The sequence below is a fragment of the Electrona antarctica genome (assembly GCF_951216825.1).
Source record: "Electrona antarctica genome assembly, chromosome: 19".
In the NCBI taxonomy this organism is placed as follows: Eukaryota; Metazoa; Chordata; class Actinopteri; order Myctophiformes; family Myctophidae; genus Electrona; species Electrona antarctica.
The window spans coordinates 25,778,402-25,798,565 of record NC_136800.1 but is presented as its reverse complement, the minus strand read 5'-3'; the positions used below and the strand labels follow the sequence as shown (position 1 = coordinate 25,798,565).

The window sequence follows — 20,164 nt, the reverse complement described above, 5'->3', positions numbered from 1 at the left end:
AAACAGAACAGTGGTGTAGACTAGAGGACCTTGAACCATCCACGCCACACGTGGTGAAAAGGGCATAACGGTGCCTGGACTCTCAGCTGTGGAGACAAGAGGGTAACAAGTACCAGAATTCCTTCTTGGAGTGATGCTGACAGACAACCTGGCCTTGAGGAGCGACGCTGCTGCCGTCACAAAGAGGCTATAGTCTTGCGTAGCCAGACAACAATTCCACATTCTCTGAATGCTAAATGGCTCACAGCCTCAGCCTGATGGCCTCAAAGGTCTAATATCTCCCCCGAGCCATAGGCAATTACCTTTGACTAGTGTTTGGCTTTCCATGTGGGAGACCAAGGGTATATTCCCGGGTGGTTTTCCTGTGGGAGGAGGTCAAAAGGGTGGTGAGTGTAGCGGCCTCAGCCTGATGGCCTAAAAAGTCTAACATCTCCCCTGAGTCATAGGGATATCCCCTTGGCTTAGTGGTTAAGATGTTGGCATTCCACGTGGGAGACCGTACCTGGGTACAATTATTTTAGAGTTCTTAAGAGGGGTGGTGCAGAAGACTAGGCTGGAAGGTGGTGTTCCTTGCCTCATATTTAATTGCTGATGCTGTTGTTTAGTCTCAGAGGTGTGCACACACGCACAGACACACACACGTGTGCGCGCACACACACACACACACACACACACACACACACGTGTGCGCGCGCACACACACACACACACACACACACACACACACACACACACACACACACACACACACACACACAGGACTGGTCTGTACTCTCACTTTCTCAGAAGTTGCGCAAACGTACATTTCTGTGGTTGCTAACATGAGTTTGGTTGCTGCAGAGCTCTGTCAGGTAAACACAACGTTCCATAAACACGATAAACACCATAGTATTATTTACCAGTGTTTATAGAACATAGACACTAAGCAACGCTGTCACCATCCACACTATGACAATCTAAAATACATAATCGACAGATCAATAGATCGACAGACAGACAGACAGACAGACACTCTGATCAGAAATGAGAAATAGAAAAGTGACATCATCTTTATTTGTTGTTGCCCCAGGCCAATGAGAACTGGCCCTTTGAGCCACACCCCCAGCCCCTGTGTGTCAAGTGTCTGGATTGGCTAAATTATGTAATGCAACTACCCAGGCAGTTCCGGGAGTCGAGAAACAGCTTTGTCATTCTGTCTGTCACACACACACGCACGCACGCACGCACGCACGCACACACACACACACACACACACACACACACACACACACACACAGAGAATACAGGACATAAACAGTACCACACACACAGTCACTTCTTATTGCGTTGCTTCCTATAGAAGTTCCTAGTAAGCTTACTTTATTGCACAACACAGAGTGCAATAATAAAGGCTGCCACAGTAGTTACAGTGCAGGAGAGGAAAGAAGGAATTAGGCTAATTAATAGTGAATATTATGTAATTATCAGAATTAGCTATAGCTTTATTGTCACATCACAGATTTACAGATGTAAAGCAATGTGTCAAATTATTTATTTTTCTTTTTTTGTGTGCACTGCTGACTATTTTCAAAAGATTTTGAATTGGCACTTGACAAACTGTTGGCACTTTTGGCACTATTTTGATGCCATACCTATACTCATTAACATTTTGAATACAAGAGTTAAGAGTTAGTTAACAGCAAATGTAAACATTGTGGTATCGCTACTGAGTAAGTGATATTATTTTGGTGGTTCAAACAAAAAGGTTTTAAGTTTTTGTTAAAAGGTTAAAGCACTATATTGTGATACCGTTGTAATCATTGCCATAGTGTTTGTTGAGTAAAAAATCACACCCGTGTGAAGTGAGGGGCGCTCTAATCATCGTACATCATCATCATCAAGAATGGTGGTCCCTTATTGGCCAAGGGTTCCCACCGACATACATATGCCGATTTGCTCAGACACAAATTCTCCATCCATTGTCAATGGCATTTAATGTTTGTGGTCAGACAACACAAACATTAAACACTATAACTGTTTATAGGAGGGGCAAAAACAATATTCTGGGGGAATCCCCTTCTAAATATTTACAAATGATCTCAGGGGTGATGTGACAATTTAATTGGCTTGTAAAATGAGTGGGATGGACCTATTTCTAAATGGCATATGTCACAAACCGATCAGGATCCGATCAGCACCAAACTTGATTGGCATGTTGCTTCATGGCCTTGGCCTCCCACGCAACGTCTCCGGGTGGATTCATGGCCTTGGCCTCCAACGCAACGTCTCCGGGTGGATTCGCCGAGTGTCCAACGGCGTTGGTGCGATGGAGGCAACCACACCGTTTCTAGTTTTATAGTGTTTCAGTTCCAATGTTCTCTGCTCACCACTTAACCCATTCTGACCTGAGATCAGATTCTAAAAATGTCTTCTAAATCCTGACAGTTTTCTGAAAAAGCTATGTTTCTATGTCAGTCGTTCTTCAATTTTTCTAAAATAGCAGACCAACAAACTCGTAGCGCGCCACTCGGTGGCGCGCTATGAGCTTGTAGATCTGCTATTTTTCAATAGCTAAAGCATAACATAATGCTAACACCAAAAGGGGATCCCGCCCAAAATGGGTTAACATAAGGGGGATAAAAAGGTCTGGGAAGTAACACCAGTACAAACACACATGTAGGTGACGTCTGTGTGACAGCTGTCCTCTTATTTGTCACCAGAAAGCGACACGTTGTCCGTCAGTGTGAAACAGTAGTTGTTGTGTAACTTGTGTAATGTTTTCAACATGTTGTTATGGCTGACAACAGTCGTGTTGTAATAGTTCATTACCAGAGCAGGGTTTCTCAAAGGGAGTGCTGTGGCACCCTATGGGACAGTGGTTCTCAACCTGGGGGTCGGGACCCCCCAGGGGGTGTTCTCAGTCCCCAGGGGGTGTTCTCAGTTCAAATAGGATTATTTTGAGGGCCTGAAATGGTTGAGAACCCTTGCCTTAGGGTGCCTGCCAGATATGAGCCCAGTCCAAGGTGCCGCGGAAGATGTTGGTAATGTTTTCGACCAAAATCACTTATAAAATGATTTTAAACTATTTTAAATTATTTTCCATATATATATGTGTGTGTGAGTCCACACACACATATATAGGAAAAATATGTTCTGTGTTGTGGTATTGCTACTTGTAAATTTCCACCACTGCCTCACACATACTGTACTGTACTGTACTGTACTGTACTGTACTGTACTGTACTGTACTGTACTGTACTGTACTGTACTGTACTGTACTGTACTGTACTGTACTGTACTGTACTGTACTGTACGTACACACACGCACACACACACACACACACACACACACACACACACAGCTGTCAGGCGGCATTCTGGGTCGGCTAATCTCCCACAAGGCTTTATCCGAGACTCCGGAAAGCCTGTCTCACAATTACCCACAATGCATCTCTGATGGACACCAGCAGGTGAGCAGCGACACAATCCTGTCTCACTGTCAGATGCCATAAGAGAGAGAGACAGAGAGAGATAGAGAGAGAGAGAGAGAGAGAGAGAGAGAGAGAGAGAGAGAGATAGACAGAGAGAGAGACAGAGAGACAGAGGGACAGAGACAGAGAGAGAGCACAATGTAAACATGCCAATTTTTTCTCATGCCAATAAAGCCCTATTTAATTGAATTTAGAGAGAGAGAGAGAGAGAGAGCGAGAGAGAGAGAGAGAGAGAGAGAGAGAGAGAGAGAGAGAGAGAGAGAGAGAGAGAGAGAGACATTATTGAGAGACAGAGAGAATATGGGGATATAGAGAGAGGCAACTTAAAGACAGACAAAGGCAGAGTAGGAGAAAACAAGTAGAAAAAGTGCTTCTCAGATAGGTCCCCGCCAGGTCAGATTATTGTGGGTCAGCAATGTTGGGAATTTGGCAATCAGGATGGAATATTAAAAACCGAACAGATCAGTCTTGATCACATGACTATAGAGAAAATGTGTACCGATTTGTGTAATGTTTGGACAAAATCTAGTCCCTCTCTAAAATGTTAGTATAGTTTTTTATTTGTTGACAAAATTGTCAAATGTTGTCCTAGTTTTAATCATCATAGCATAGTTTTAATTTCATTTTAATTTCATTTTTGTCAGTGAAAAAGGGAAGACAAAAGAATTTCGCCATAGTTTAAGTAGACAAAATTAACATCCAAGCACCAGCCAGCGGAAGCCGACTGTGTCCGCTATGAGGAGCACTATGGCCGCCCCTCCAGAGCATGGGAGGAGCACTGTGGCCGCCCCTCCAGAGCATGGGAACTTGGCGAAGCACCCACATTTTGAGCACCCACTTTTTCCGCCAGCTAAATGTAGGACTGGTTATCCTCGATCAAAACAGAGGATAGCAAGGATAGAGAGAATAGTGGCATAGAGAGATAGATGACTGCGTTCCAGGACATCACAACTTGGCGGCTGGCTCTGTTCCAGGACATCCGAGCTTGTGGGTTCACATCAGTGCTGCTGATCGAGGACATTTGAGGCACACTGAAGTGGCTTCAGTGTTCTCAACAAAACAACCCCCAAATTGATACGTTGTTGGTTATATTGATATGGGGCTGCGGACACCCATCTGAAAATATGTTGTGTGCCAGAGGGATCCCCATAAGAAAACATTTATATTAATTTCAAATTTCAAATAATGTTCAAATACAGCAGATGTACAAGCTCGCAGCGCAGCACAAAGTGCTTGTGGACATACCGCCCCGAACACGTCTGATCTTGTCCGATAAAGTGGTTAAAATACTGGTGGTGAAAAAACAAAACTACTTTGTTACTCACCCAAACAAAAGCTGTTTTGTGTTGTTGAAAGTGTATTCTCCGGTCAGTGGTAATATTGACCAAATCTGTGGATGTATTTTCATCCGGCGGACATATTTTATTTTCTGCCCCCAAAAAACATGTATTATACAGAGAAGATGGGGTCCCGAGAGGCTTCCCACCACCCTGGAGCATGGACTTTCAACAACACAAAACAAGGTGATGGTGAGTAGCGAAGTAGTTTTATTTTATTTATTTTACTAAAGACGGAGACAGCAGAGCAGCACCTGTCAGGGTGTTAGGAGAGAACTCACTAACGCTCTGGACCAGGGCTACTAGGGACCCCTGGGGGTCCCCAGACCCCACTTTGAGAACCACTTTATTAAAGGTCAGTAATCAGTTGTCCTGGTCCAGTTTAGGCCTCACGTGAACCTGTTCACCGGTGTATCAAACGCACACACCTCACTCCCACCACCCCAAACAGCTGTGGGGCTGTTTAGGGGCTTCAGTTATGCTTCAACACCCCACCAGGCACGCAAGCGTTAGTTGTACAAACACCCACCCACATGAAATTATCTTTGCGTTTCTAGGTCAGCCATTCAATTTCAAAGACCCCCAGTATGGTATGCATCAGACCACAGACCCCCACCCCATTTCATACCATCTCTGGGACCTCAATCTAGACTGTAAAATCCTCAGTATAAGTCTAACTCTGAGAGAAGGTACACATTTGGTTCCATTTGGACACTCTGACTTGAGTGGGGACGCTGGGGGTGTCAGCCAAATGGAGCACACACACACACACACACACACACACACACACACACACACACACACACACACACACACACACACACACACACAATAGGGGGTAGAGGTATTAACAAGAGCCCAGTCTAACCTTGTGACTCTGAAACGTTTTACCAGCTGGTTTATGAACGATCGCTTTGCCTTTTGCCAGCCGTATTGGCTGCCTCGTCTCTAGGCAACCAGCCACTTTTTGCCTCTAGTCGACCTCTCAGCCGTGGGATGCTAGCTGAACGACACGGCCAACGGGATGCTAGCTGAACGGCATGAAGTCTAACCAATGAAACCATCCGACACTACTTTGATGAAACTTAATAAAGTCAAAGACAGCGACGGTCATACGAACGGGACGCGGCTAACGGGTCCAACTACTTTTTAACATCGTTAAGGGATAATACGTGCACACGCACGCACGCACACACGCACACACAGACAGACAGACAGGCAGACAGGCAGAAAGGCAGACAGACAGACCATACATCCACTTTTACCCGGACATGTCCTCTTTTGGGGGGCTGTGTGGGGGATTTATGCATGCGCAAATTAAAGGACAGCCACACCTGCATATGGAAATGAACGACAGCCATGTGGACAGTAGACATTACCCAGTTACCACGCGTCACTTTTATTTATACTGCACACATGCGTACATTTCATAGCACAATTCTGCAGATATAATAAGGCAGCTGGTGTTTTAATTGATGCAATTCTTGCTTTTAAAACAGCAGGTATAAGATTTAACATCAGAACCAAAAGATGGGAATTACCGGGGGTGGGGGCACGGTCACGGCCACACAGCCAACTCAAGGTACGGCCACGGAGCCGACTTGGGGACCCAACGCAGCTCCTCCAAGGAAAACAAACAAATTAACGGAGCTGAACGTGAATCCCCCCCACCGCCCACCCCTTTTTTTCCCTCACTGTATATGTTTCTTTTCCCTTTTTACCTCCTTTATGATGAATTCCTGTTCTGTCTATAGAAGTGTCTATTTGTACGTCTCTAAATGTTTTGATGATTTGAACATGGTGGACCCTATTGGAAACAAGTGTAATGCTTAATTGGGTCATCCACTCACAGTTAACAGCCTTTGTATTGAGTTTGTGCTTGAAATGTACTGTAATTCTGCAAACTGTTAATAACTTCTTCAATCAATCAATCAATCAATAAGTGTATGGCTAAAATAAGTGTCAAATGGCTTCATGAATGTTCCCGTAGTACTCAATGCTATAGTATAGATAGAGTGACTGCTCAGAAACAGGGGGGTCTTTCCTTGCATGTCTCTCCAGCACTTTGGTAAACAGAAGACATATTTCTGAGAGAGATATACAGGCATGATGAACATGTGAAATTGGAAGAGATGACCCCAAAAAAACACTAAAGATTATGGATGGGCAATTAATCGGTCATCATATTGGTATGGGCCAATGTTGGCCTTCAAGTGCAATATCGGTATTGAACCGATCTCAAAATAGCCACTATTTTATTTTATAATATTTTTTTTGAGGAAAAAACAAAAAGACTGAAAAAGCCTTTTGTGATGATGAAATGCTGCAGATTTTATCATCTTTCTGGGAAAGCTTTCAAAAGGCTCAACAAGTTGGAACATTTTTAAATAAAATTACTATATTCAAGCTGTTTATGGTGGGATATGGCCCAACAATTCAATAACAGGCATTGCTTTTTCAAATTCAGTGTTCATATGCCTTTTTCAGAATGGACAAAATTATATATTTTTTTGAAACAGAATGAGATCATATCGACATCGGTTTATATCGGTTATCGGCCAAAACAGCAATACAAACAGTATAGTCTCGCATGTGCGAGCAGGTCCCGTACGGGCTGGGGTGAGCAGGGCGTTACCAGGGCTAAAAGTCGTTTTTTAATGGTGCCGTTTCATATCTATATAAAGCAATTATGAACGCGATATTGCGGATTAATAAAATAAAGGAAAAAAAATAAAGAATTGCATCAGTATAGCTGCCACAGGACATTTACCTTAGATAAACTGTAACTGTCTCCCTCTCAGCTTTCCTACTGTCTGTCTGTCTGTCTGTCTGTCTGTCTGTCTGTCTGTCTGTCTGTCTGTCTGTCTGGATAAATGAATGTCAGTTCAACTGAATAATGCCATATGGACAACACACTGAAGAAACATTGCCGCCTAGTGGTGAGAAGCTAATATCAACTCACTCAGAGGCAGCCCTCCTCTGCTCAAATTACAGATCATGACACTGACAGATATAGTCTCAGTGGCGAACGAGTCTCCTCGTCTCTAGACCTGTCACAATTATTACATAATCACCTAATCTCAGTTATTTTTGCATAATCGTCAATCGTTTCCAATTTTTGAAAAACATTTCGAAGATGTGGAAAATTGTGAATAATTTATTTATACATAACTTTCCTTTTCTGGGGGTCCCTGGCACATAAACCATGCATATTTTCATCATATCAATGTGGGGGTCCATGAAAAGGTTTGACAACCACTGACTTACACCACCTTTAACTCTTGAGGACTTTAAAGGGCAGGTAACAAGAACTCATTTCCTCAAATAGTCTAGAGACCAGTGATTCTCAAAATGTGGGGTATGTGAGTACCAGGGGTACGTGAGGGGGTTCCAGGGGGTTCCAGGGGGTCCCAGTGAAATAGCATCAAAATGTGTTTAGACATTTTAAACCTTGACTATTTGAAAATAACCGATCTACAAGAGGGTCCTTGACATCAAAAAGTCATGGTCTTCCATAGGCTATGCCTGTCACAATTATTATCCATGCAATGTTTTTTGTGTTGTTGTTCTTATAATCGCTATTATTTTTGCATAATCATCAGAATTATTTCCATGTTGAAAACAAGGTTCATATATTAAACATTTTCAAAAACAGTACAAATACCAGATCTACAAGCTCAAAAGGTGTCGCTTGTAGATCAACTATCAAAGTAAAATGTTATTAAATCATGTATGTTATTTGTCATATGTGCCCTGGGCACCTTTTGTAGACGAAGCCTGAAAGCCAAACAGAAATGTAATTTCTGTTTTTTAAGATATTTTTGGGGGCTTTTTATTCAACGACAGAAACACAATTAAATCGTTAATCGCAATTATTTGAGTGTCAATTACAGTATACGTCAAATAAAATAAAATGTCATAATTGGGACAGCCCTGGATCAGACCCTGGCATTTGTAACATTTTCATTTGGTCTTGGAGAGGGAGGATAATCGGAAATATTTCACACTCTTGTCTTCTTCTATTTGCTATGTTAATCAGAGAGATATGCGTGACCTGACTGTCTGCCACATTTCAATGCTTTGTGCGTGCGTGCGTGCGTGCGTGCGTGCGTGCGTGCGTGCGTGCGTGCGTGCGTGCGTGCGTGCGTAGCCTATTACTCTACTTGTGAGGGACACATGCCCCTCAGAAGTAGATCTAAGAAATACACATTGTGAGGACAATTTTCCTAGTCATGACAAGATAAATCCTTGTTTTGTTATGAAACATTTAGAGTTTAGGTTTAGTGGTTAGGGTTAGGATTATACATATACATTTAGGTTTAGGAGTTGTGTTTAGGATTCGATATTTAGGTATATTGATTGATTGAATACTTTATTATCAGTATGTAATACAACCTAAGTAAATGTACTTGTTACTTTCCACCACTGCCATCCATCCGTAAATCGGCTACCCATGCATTGACATCATCAACATCCTTGAGCTGGGATCGGATTAGCCAACCATGTGCGGTCAATCAACCCTATGTGGTGGTGTGATGGCATATCACATGATGTCGGGACGGGAATTACACAGAGATTCCATATCTCCTTGGCCTAACGCTAACCCCTACAACACTATGACATTCACTAATATCCAATCAGGAACGTCAATTATGTCCCCAATGTGATAGCATTTGCTCTGACAGGCCACATTTGTGCACGCCCAAATAAAGGCCCAAATGCACACACACACACACACACACACACACACACACACACACACACACACACACACACACACACACACCCTACCTTGCAGTCAACTGCCGCCATAGGTGAGCCCCTGTAAGAAGATAAGACATGTATTATTTTATTGTCATGTTTATACAACATTATAACGTGTTATTAAGTACTGCATGCAGCATTCTGGTGTAGCACCCGTCTAGAGACTTCTGCGGGGTTGGCTTCAGGTTCAAGCATTCACTGCCATATAGGAGAACGGTTGAGCCTAAAGGCATGGGCCCACATCCAGGCACCTCCAGGGCTGTTTCATGGGCCCACGTTCAGGCACCTCCAGGGCTGTTTCATGGGCCCACGTTCAGGCACCTCCAGGGGCTGTTTCATGGGCCCACGTTCAGGCACCTACAGGGCTGTTTCATGGTCCCACGTTCAGGCACCTCCAGGGCTGTTTCATGGGCCCACGCTCAGGCACCTCCAGGGCTGTTTCGTGGGCCCACGTTCAGGCACCTCCAGGGCTGTTTCATGGGCCCACGTTCAGGCACCTCCAGGGCTGTTTCATGGGCCCACGTTCAGGCACCTCCAGGGCTGTTTCATGGGCCCACGTTCAGGCACCTCCAGGGCTGTTTCATGGGCCCACGTTCAGGCAACTCCAGGGCTGTTTCATGGGCCCACGTTCAGGCACCTCCAGGGCAGTTTCATGGGCCCACGTTCAGGCACCTCCAGGGCTGTTTCATGGCGGGAGATCTTAATGACCACTGTTTCCCAAGCAGTGGGTCGGAACTCTGAACACAAATGAAAAATGAAATGAAAAATATCAAGTATGACGATACCTTTGGAAGTGGACAGAGCGACATCTTTAAGCTCCAGAAAGACGACCATCACAGCCAGAGAGACACACAGCGCACAGTAGAGTCTGTACCAGGTGAAGGCAACAAACCTGCAAACACCAAACAGAGAGAGAAAGAGAGAGAGAGATAGAGAGAGAGAGAGAGAGAGAGAGAGAGAGAGAGAGAGAGAGAGAGAGAGAACGAATGGCTATTCAGTGTGACCATCAGCTTGCGTCACACGACGGTGAGTTGAACTGGTTTTAGCAGCGATGCATTGCCGATTATAACCGCCTCAGCATATACGGTAGGCCTATTTATATAGTAGATCTACAAGCTCACAGCGCGTCACTTTGTGCCGCGAGCTTGTACTAAAGATTTTCAGGTGGTGGTCCTTGGCACAAAAAGTTGTGGGAACTACTGCTGTAGAGTTCACATGGCCCACTGTTTGTAGCAGCTCTGTGCTCTTGTTTACAGCCTGGTCCTTAGTGATCTTAATTAACTTTGGCCAGATGCCAGGCTAATCTGTACACTGATCCTAATAAGACCTACAGTATGTACTGTATGTTGTAATGCACTGGTTCCAGTGGCCCGCGGACCAATTTTTAGGGGTCGGGTCGCGAGTAGCAGCAGTGACACCGAGGGGGTAGGGGGGGCCGAATGCGCCAAGCTGATCCTCATAATAATAATTTTCTCCGCAGCTAAATATCCCCTTTTTTCATTTCATGCATTAAAAAAACATTATTGTTAAGATTTAAAATATATATATATATTAAATCTTTTGAACCATTCAAAAGTTGTGACTTTTGAAGTTGTGACTTATTCAAAAGTATTTCATAAATGAAATAAATAAATAAAATCATTTCCATGAATAAAATATAAAAAAAACTGAAAATAGCAGATTTTGAATACATCATAAAGAATGAAAAATAACATTACTGCATCAAAAGTTTTGTTTTGGTTCCATTTTATTTGTTTTGCAAGAAAAGGAAACATGTATTATGTATTATGCCAAGGACCACCACCTGAAAATCTTTAATACAAGCTCGCGGCACAAAGTAAAATATATATATATATTAAATCTTTTGAACCATTCAAAAGTTGTGACTTTTGAAGTTGTGACTTATTCAAAAGTATTTCATAAATGAAATAAATAAATGAAATCATTTCCATGAATAAAATATTAAAAAACGGAAAATAGCAGATTTTTAATACATCATAAAGAATGAAAAATAACATTACTGCATCAAAAGTTTTGTTTTGGTTCCATTTTATTTGTTTTGCAAGAAAAGGAAACATGTATTATGTTATACGTAGGCTATACATCACTGTTGTTTCCCTCTCCTGAATTGTCTGTGCTAACCCGGGGTTCTTTTAAAGAGATAAAATAAAATAAAAGGTTGGTCACAAAAAAAGGTTATCAACCAATTATCCTATAAAACTGGTCAAACATTGGCCAAATTGTATTATAATATAAGAAAGAGGCAACAATAAAACAGCTGATTTGCAAGCTTGTAGATCTGCTATTGTCATGATAATATGTATCTGTAGACTCTGTAGAGTCAAACTGTAGTCATGTATAATGCCTCAACTCCTAAATTCCAAGTGCTTATCGGGGTGGGGGGCCCCAGTTCAAATACAATTATTTGGGGGGTCACGGACTGAAAAGGTTGAGAACTACACTGTAAAATCCTCAGTGCTGATAATTTAACTCTGAAAGTGTACAAATGGAACCAAATGGATATCCGAGGTTGAGAAACAGCGTTGTAATGTAGAGGTTAAACGCGACCCTCTGGTCCACATAGATTAGCCTTTAGTGCCGTTACCTCACTGCACACATTGAAGCAGCACTATGCAACTTTCCTCTTCTACCCTGGATTTTCAACTTGGTTTCCTGTGCACGTGCTGACATTTTTTACCATTGAGCCTGCTTGCTCAAGGGGATCAATTGAATCTTGGCCACCAGGTCAGAATTCGTGTCAGACTCAGATCCCGTGTCTAGGTGAGACATGACCTTTGACAAGATCTAAATGTCTCAATAGAAGAGCAGAGAGACAAGATACAACCACCCAGATAATGTCTGCCTATAAATTATATTCTATTAACATACTCTACCATACAGATTAGACAAAATTACATTGTATTCATAAAACAAAATGGCATAGTGCCACTTTAAAGTTAGTGTAAGTGATTAAAATTAGTACTAAATAGCTTTATATTGTGATAATAATCATTGCAGTAACAGGGGGTATCTCTCTGATTAAAATAACAAAAAATACAAAATATCTCAGATTAACCTAACTATCCAAGGCTCGATTTATGACTGTAAAATAAAAAATAAAAAATAAATGTCAGAGTCTAGACTCTTTACAGGTTCTGATTTCCGACCCTGTAAAACCTGTGTTATAAGTGCCAAAAAATAAGTGTTAAATAGCTCTAGGCCTATATCGTGATAGAAATCATTGCTGTAGACTAGAGTGTTTACTTTGTTCAGTAACAGTCTCTCCAGCTCTTTAAAGAAAAATACATTTTCAGTTTGGGATACTAATTTCAGGAGAGAGAGAGAGAGAGAAAGAGAGTAACCTCATACAGGATACACTAATTAATTGGAAGTGATTAAATTGGTATCCTGGCCTGAAAAGGTATGAGCTGGAGAGACTGGGACACCCCTGTTACTGAACAACCAATCACAATGTGTCAAATCCATGGTTTGTTTGATGTTGATTAAAGCAGAAATAAAAAAGTAAAGCTTTCTGATCCTTGTGGTGAAATAGAAACGGCACACAATAAACAAAATATTGATACAAACTTTGCATATTATGTATTCCGCTGCGTACTGAGAGTCTGAGACCTAGCCTACAACTATGATATAGTTTGTGTACAAAAGACTAATTGAAAATACGCTTCAATATAAACTATTCATGAATGCAATTATTTATTTGAATAGTATAGTAGGCCTATGCAATCTCCACTGGTGTATTGCCATTTTGGCCTGAGTGCTGTTCTTTTGACAGAGATATACAGGATTATGTTGCTGTTGGGCAGAAGCTTGTATCTCCATATTTAAACGTTTGTCTACACCCCCCAACCCCCTCATGCCAACAAAGCATCTTTGAATTGGATATATATTATTAATTATAGCTTATAGACTATTATAGACTCTAATCTTTATAGATGTTATCATATATTATAGGCCTACTAGTTATTATAATATAAATTAACTGATGTATTTATTTTTATTGACAGTTTAAAAGCAGTAGCCAACATTAATTAAAAAACGTAGCCTATCACATAGGCTACTGTAAAAGCCAAAGGCTATTTTCTATTGTGGTCCATAATCATTCAAACATAATGTAGAAAATATTTTTTAAACTACAATCATATTTTATAAATATGACTGCGTCATGACTCATGAGTCATGGTGTCTCACCATATCATCTGGATGGTGACAGTCAGCAGGGTGCAGGTCCTACACGGTCTGTCCCAGTTGACGAGCCTCCTCTGGATGCGACACCAACATGTCGGCAAGCGCCACCACCACCGCGGGCATGGAGGGTGTCCCTGCTCCATTGTTGTTGTTGTTCCTGCAGCCTGGGGTCCCCTCTGGTCCGGGTACCAGTTAACAAACCACCTTCCACCCCGTCTGAAAGTGTCTCAGCCCGGCCTGGCACAGCAGCAACTCCCCGTTCCGTCACGGTGTGGTGGTGGTGGTGGTGTTATGCCGAGATAGGTGACCCATAGAATTCTGTCGATTCAATTCACGAGGAGCTGGTGGGTGAAACTGTGAAACGCGTCGACGTTTGAAATTTAATTTGAATGTGACAGAATTGAACGGGTCGCCAATCTCTGCATGACGCCGCATCCACGGAACGGCACTTTCTGCAATTTTGACTGACTCGGCTCAGTGGCAACTCCCGTTCCTTCCGTGGACCGTCACCGTGGACGTGTGTCTGGTGTGGTGTCACACCGAGATTGGTTACCCGTTGAATACTGTCACTTACAAACTTAGCCTCCCTGGCCTAGAGCCCTAGACCAGTGGTCAGAGGGGGTTCCATGGTCCCCAGCTAAATGATGGAGAGCTGGTAACCAAATGGACGCTTATAGATTTAACTCTTGAGAGTGTAAAATGTTTTACGCTCTCAACAGTTAAATTATTGGTAAACATCTGCATCAGTTAATTTACAAAGTCTACACAATTACAGAATGTAGAAGAATTGTTATTTTGATCAACGTTTACCTGTTATCTCTCCTACTACTAGCCTACAGTATGAACGGCGATGGGGCCGCCGAGCGGGGTCCATCAGGGAGGCAGTGGTCCCCAATGTGCTCCGAGTCCCCGGGGTGGTCCCTGGCTCCGGGGTGGTCCCCGTGGTGGTCCCCAGGGTGGTCCGGGACCACCCTGGGGACTGCCAAAGGGAGTAACGGAGACCACTGGTCCCTGGCTCCTGGCAGCACAGCTTGAAGCTCCAGCTCTTCCTGAAGGCCTCCAAGGCGTACTACGTCCTATACGGCACGGCCACCAACATGCGCAAATACGGACGTGCGCTGCATCAAACTGGCCCTGCATTGCTATGATGCCTTTTGCTCCGCAAGCAATGACAGCATCATCCCCAGCAGGCGCTGCTGCTGTTCCACTACCAGTGCCTGTCGCTGGGACATCCAGCTGCTGCTGGCACAGAACGCCAGCAGCAGGGAGGCCCACCTGGAGGAGTACAGCTACCAGACCACAAAGGCCCATCTGGAGGAGTATGCCTACCAGCCCAGAGAGGACCGTCTGATCCTGCACAGCCTGCGCCACCACGAGAGCGGCAGCAGCTGCCAGGCTTTTGGCGGCGCGGCCGTGGACCTGGCCACCATCACGACGGACGCGGAGCACCAGCTGTTTGCCAGCAGCAAGTGCTACGAGGCAGCCTGCGACGTTGTGGCGAAGTCTGAGTTCCGCAGAGGAGCGAAAGACCTGGCACAGGCACTGAGACGGCTGGGTAACATCCACAACGAGATGGGCGTCTACATGGACCGGGCGTCGACCATGACAGCCGAGAAGAACATAACATAACATAACAAGTTACATAACATAACATAACATAACATAAACATAACATAACATAACATAACATAACATAACATAGAACAACAAAAGGTTGTTCAAAATAGTAATAGTAAAATTGGAGGGCAATGTCTATGACATCAGTCATGTACATGGCGTCTGAGTAGGCTATGGTATAATTGTGAAAAGGGTGTATGCGCCTGGTGAGCAACTTCGTAGCCCCCTCCCATCTCTTTCTCTGCCCCCATCCATCTCTACCCTTCTCCTTCTATGGGCATAAAGGTGACACAGACATACATCATAACTCTGATGACGCCAGCTGGCGTGACATCACTCGAGCATTATGTACCATGTTCACATACTAGGAGCTCTCGGGGACACAACTGAAACCCCAGTATTAAATACAGATTTTTTATTTTTTTATTGTATTTATTATTATTGCATATAGAAAACACATGGTACATACTTCTGAAACAAAAACGGATAAAACACGATACCGCCAGAGAACTTAGTTCCCATGAGGTCCTTGGCCCTTCGACAAACATTATGGAGGAAACAGAGAGGGAGGCTGCGGCTAGGGCTGTGCGGCGTGTTGCAGGAATGTTCCAACAGGCGGAGCAGCTGGACAAGCTAATGGAGGCCCGCACAGAAGAGGCCCGCAAGAAGGCTTCTGTGGAAGCAAGGCTCGAGGCAGCCGTCCAGTCCCACCTGGACGGCGTTCAGACCGGACTCACCCGTCTGCACAACACCCTGGTGGACGTTAAAGACATCGGGAAGTCGCTGGAGGCCGTCGGCAGGGACTGGAGGCGGAGCATGGACACCATAGGAAACCTGAAAGACGTGAAGGCCGCGGTGGTGCAGCACAGCCAGCTAGCGTCCGTTGTGGAAAACCTCAGAAACATCTTCTCGGTACCGGAGATTGCGCAGGAGACCAAACAGCTGATAGAGCAGGCTCAGCTGCTGCTGGCCCACCGCAATCTGATGGAGATGGAGAGTTCCCGCGATGACCTGATGTACGAGCAGCACCGCATGGACAGCAAAGACGATAGCGACATGCAGCTCCTCCGCATCCACTTCAGAGACGTACAGTCGACGTCCGACGAGCTGGCTAAGCAGCTGTGGGTGGTGCTCCAGCGCTCGCTGGTAATGGTTCGCCGTGACCCCACCATGCTGGTCTCCGCGGTGCGGATCATCGAGCGCGAGGAGAAAATCGACAGACACATGCTGGACCGTGAGAAGCAGATGGGTTTCATCCCGCCCGGGCGACCGAAACGATGGAAGGACAAGATGTTTAAAGTGTTGGAGGGCACCGTCAGCAACCGCATCGAGTGCACCCAGTCGGTGACGCGGGAGATGGATAAGATGTGGTTGGTTCGACTCTTGGAGATCACCAGGATATATGTTCTGGATGACCTCCGCATCGTCAAGAACCTCATGGTGCATTGCTTCCCGCCACACTACAACACCTTAACAAGGTTTTTCCATCTATACCACGATGCCGTGTCAAATCGTCTACAAGAACTGGCATCTGAAGACTTAGAGCCCAATGAAATTGTTCCCATGCTCGCCTGGGTTCTTCACACGTATAAGAGTGAGCAGATGATGGGACATCCGGAGCTGCGTTCGGAGTGTGATGTCAAACAACTGGAGGCCCTGTTGCCGCAGGACATTGTGGATCAGCTCCTTGGCCGATATGTTCAGACGGTCACGTCTAATATAACAGGCTGGCTGCAGAAGGCCTTGGAGGATGACAAGAAGGACTGGCAGAAGGAAACAGAGCCTGAGGCTGACCAAGATGGCCACTACCAGACCACTCTCTACCAGAACATCTTCCAGATCTTTGAACAGAACCTGCAGGTTGCAGCTCAGGTAGATGAGGCTTTTGAGGAGCAGGTTTTGAAGCTCTGTCTCCGACAGCTGAGCAGTTTCCTCACCAGGTACAGAGAAGCAGTCGTCGTCTACAAAGGGCAGCATCTGAGAGACAGACAACAGCCCCAGTGCTACGTTCAGTACATGATTGCTATCGTCAACAACTGTCAGACATTCAGAGAGTCCATCAGCAGCCTGAAGAGGAGGCACAAGCAGTCACCAGGTCTCTCCGACATCGATGCGGCTAACGAGAAGACGCTCAACGAGTTTGCCCAGGAGGGATGCCAGTTCCTGTTAGATGAGGTCTTCCTTGACCTCGAGCCCACACTAAATGAGCTGTTGACCAGGAAGTGGCTGTCGAGCTCCCTTGCTGTGGACACCATCTGTATGACAGTAGAGGACTATTTTAGCGACTTCAACAAAATGAAGGAACCCTTCAAACGGGAGATGGCGAGTGAAGCCTGTCGCAGGGTGGTGGTGGAATACCTGAAGGCCGTTATGAAGAGGAGGATCAGCTTTAAGAACGCAGACGAGAGGAGGAAGGGAGCTGAGAAGATGATCAAAGAGGCAGAACAGTTCAAGCTGCTTTTCAAGAAGGTCAGCACCGGAGGGGAAGAAGCAGACGGTCTTTGTGACACCATAGCCGCCGTAGCCGAGGTCTTCAAGCTGAACGACCGGACTCTGCTGTATCTAGAGGTCTCAGCGCTGGTGTCCATATACCCCGATATCAGAAAGGATCACGTCGCAGCTCTGTTGGCGGTGCGTGGCGATGCTAGCCGGGATGTGCGTCAGACGATCAAGGAGACTTTGAGCCAGAACAAACCGGCCGAAGCCGGCACCACCCAGACCATCTTCAAAGACGTTACCGTGCCGTCCTTAACCGCAAAGTTTCTCAAGAAGACTTCACCAAGTGTCCCCGGAGTGCATGGATCAACCTCCCTCAACCCTCAGTTAATAATTAGACCTATTTGATGCCACGACACAGGGGATTCAGTTTTTCAGCTTCGCCAAGCTGATTGCTGTTGAAGTGGTCAAACTTGACCGCAGTGGGGGGAGTAATTGGGGGCTAGGTTTCTTGCTCACAGACACCTAGACACGTTGCCGGGCCCAGCAATCGACCCTGGGACCTGTTTCCCAGGCAGGCTTTCTACACATAGCAGCAGTGCAGCTATGGCCGCAGTTTGAATGAAGGCAAACATCTTCATTTGGTGGAATTTTGACCTAATTTCTCCTTTCATTGTCAATGGCAAATATTGAGACGTGTGGGGACAAGACTTTGCGGACATTTGACCTGAATTCCCCTTTCATTGTCAATGGCAAATATTGAGATGTGTGAGGACAAAAGCTATAGGGGCTACTATTCACACAATTCAGATTTTTAAGGGGCGCTATAAAGAAATCACATTCACTTCATGTGAATGGAGTTTGACTCTGGTTACTGTGCGTGTACCACATTTGTGATGATTTGATTGGCTGAGCACGGAATGTGATGATGTATCGTATGATGATGTATGATGATAAGAGCGCCCCTCACTTCACACATGTAATTATTTTCATTTGGGGCTTGACCCCATGTTATAGCTGCCTGCAGCTATATTTTTGTTTGGTTTTGTTTATTAATCAGAATATATAGGGTCACGTTGTTAATTATGTCACATTAATTACATTAATTATCTAATTATCTTCTATCTCTGCTCGTTAACAAGCATTCAGTGACACTGTGTACTGTGTAGCTTAATTCAGTAGCCCCTGTTGTTCCTCGACGCGAGGCAACAGTCTTGACGCGTGGCAACAGTCTGTCTTGAGAAGTTGAGAGACTAGCCTGTGTGTGAAGACTGCAAACTGAAAAGTGTACATGGCAATCAATTCAGCCCACTGGCAGAGCCTGATTGGTTGAGCCTCAATTGGCTGAGGCAGAGGCTGGAAATTGCACAGGTGAAAGGAGTTGGCCTCATTAGGCCCACTGGCAGAGCCTGGCCCAGGTGAAAGGAGGTGGCCTATTAGGCCCACTGGCAGAGCCTGACCAGAGCCTTTTGTGGTGGTTCTGGAGAACCGTGGGTCCGACCGACTCGATACCTGGCACTGCACTCCCTGTGGGGGTGTGGACCGCGTGTGTCGAATGTGAAGTTGGTGGGTCAAACGGTTCTCAAGTTACGTGCATTACAACCATACACACGTACGCACACACGTACGCACGTACGCAGAGACGTGGCGCATTACAGTATACTAGACCTGTACGTGCCCGTTGCAGTCGGCCACCGGCCTAGATGTGTAAACAAAGTTATAATTAATTTCACACAACGCTACACAATGACAGTGTTGTAACAAACAAGTCTATGAAGCTTAGCTATGCAATCTATGAAAAAGTGTACAATACAACACCCAATAAAAGGATCAAAGCAACAGGTTGAGTTGAGATTCATGGTGCTCTGTTAGTTTGAGAGCTTATACACTATATTTAGTCTGTGCATGCTCTGCTGTCTATAGTGACCTATAGCATATAGTGGCCTATAGGCCAGAAAGCAAAATAATATAAAGCAGTACAAATATAAAGCATTCTAAATGTACTGTGTCTGTACTGCAGTGTTGATTTCGTCGACTAAATTAAAAACTGAGCTTGTATACCGACACATTTCAGGATGCAACCAAGTGCGTGTTGGCCTTGACGATGGCATCAGACTGAATCATCACCTAGATCTGCAGATAATAGGCTATGGAGCCGACCAGCAACTCTTTTTGATCTGACCTCATCAAACCCTGTACAATCAAGACACGTTCCATATATGGCCAGTACATAATTGAGAATTCATTCCTTATGTTGATGTCGAGGATAAAAAATCACACCCGTGTGAAGTGAGGGGTGCTAATATGAAAGTCTAACTCATGTTGATTAGGTGA

The 20,164-nt window shown here is 44.7% G+C and overlaps 2 protein-coding genes across 2 annotated transcripts in view; one reads left to right on the top strand and one right to left on the bottom strand.

Annotated features, from left to right (window-relative positions):
- Positions 1-13,889, bottom strand: part of retreg1 (reticulophagy regulator 1) — a 28,570-nt gene extending 14,681 nt beyond the window's left edge. Inside the window, exons 1-3 of the mRNA XM_079529997.1 lie at positions 13,781-13,889; positions 10,357-10,463; positions 9,599-9,629 (exon numbers count right to left, since the gene is read on the bottom strand). Of these exons, the coding sequence (XP_079386123.1) occupies positions 9,599-9,629; positions 10,357-10,463; positions 13,781-13,788 (146 nt within the window). The 5' untranslated portion in view covers positions 13,789-13,889. The remainder of the gene's footprint in view (positions 1-9,598; positions 9,630-10,356; positions 10,464-13,780) is intronic.
- A 2,054-nt stretch (positions 13,890-15,943) lies between these two features.
- Positions 15,944-18,238, top strand: LOC306943067 (exocyst complex component 3-like; the record flags this gene model as incomplete). The annotated part of the gene is made up of 1 exon (XM_079529272.1): positions 15,944-18,238. One exon carries the CDS (start codon positions 15,944-15,946, stop codon positions 18,236-18,238), a length of 2,295 nt encoding a protein of 764 aa, XP_079385398.1.
- Between the last annotated feature and the right edge of the window lie 1,926 nt (positions 18,239-20,164).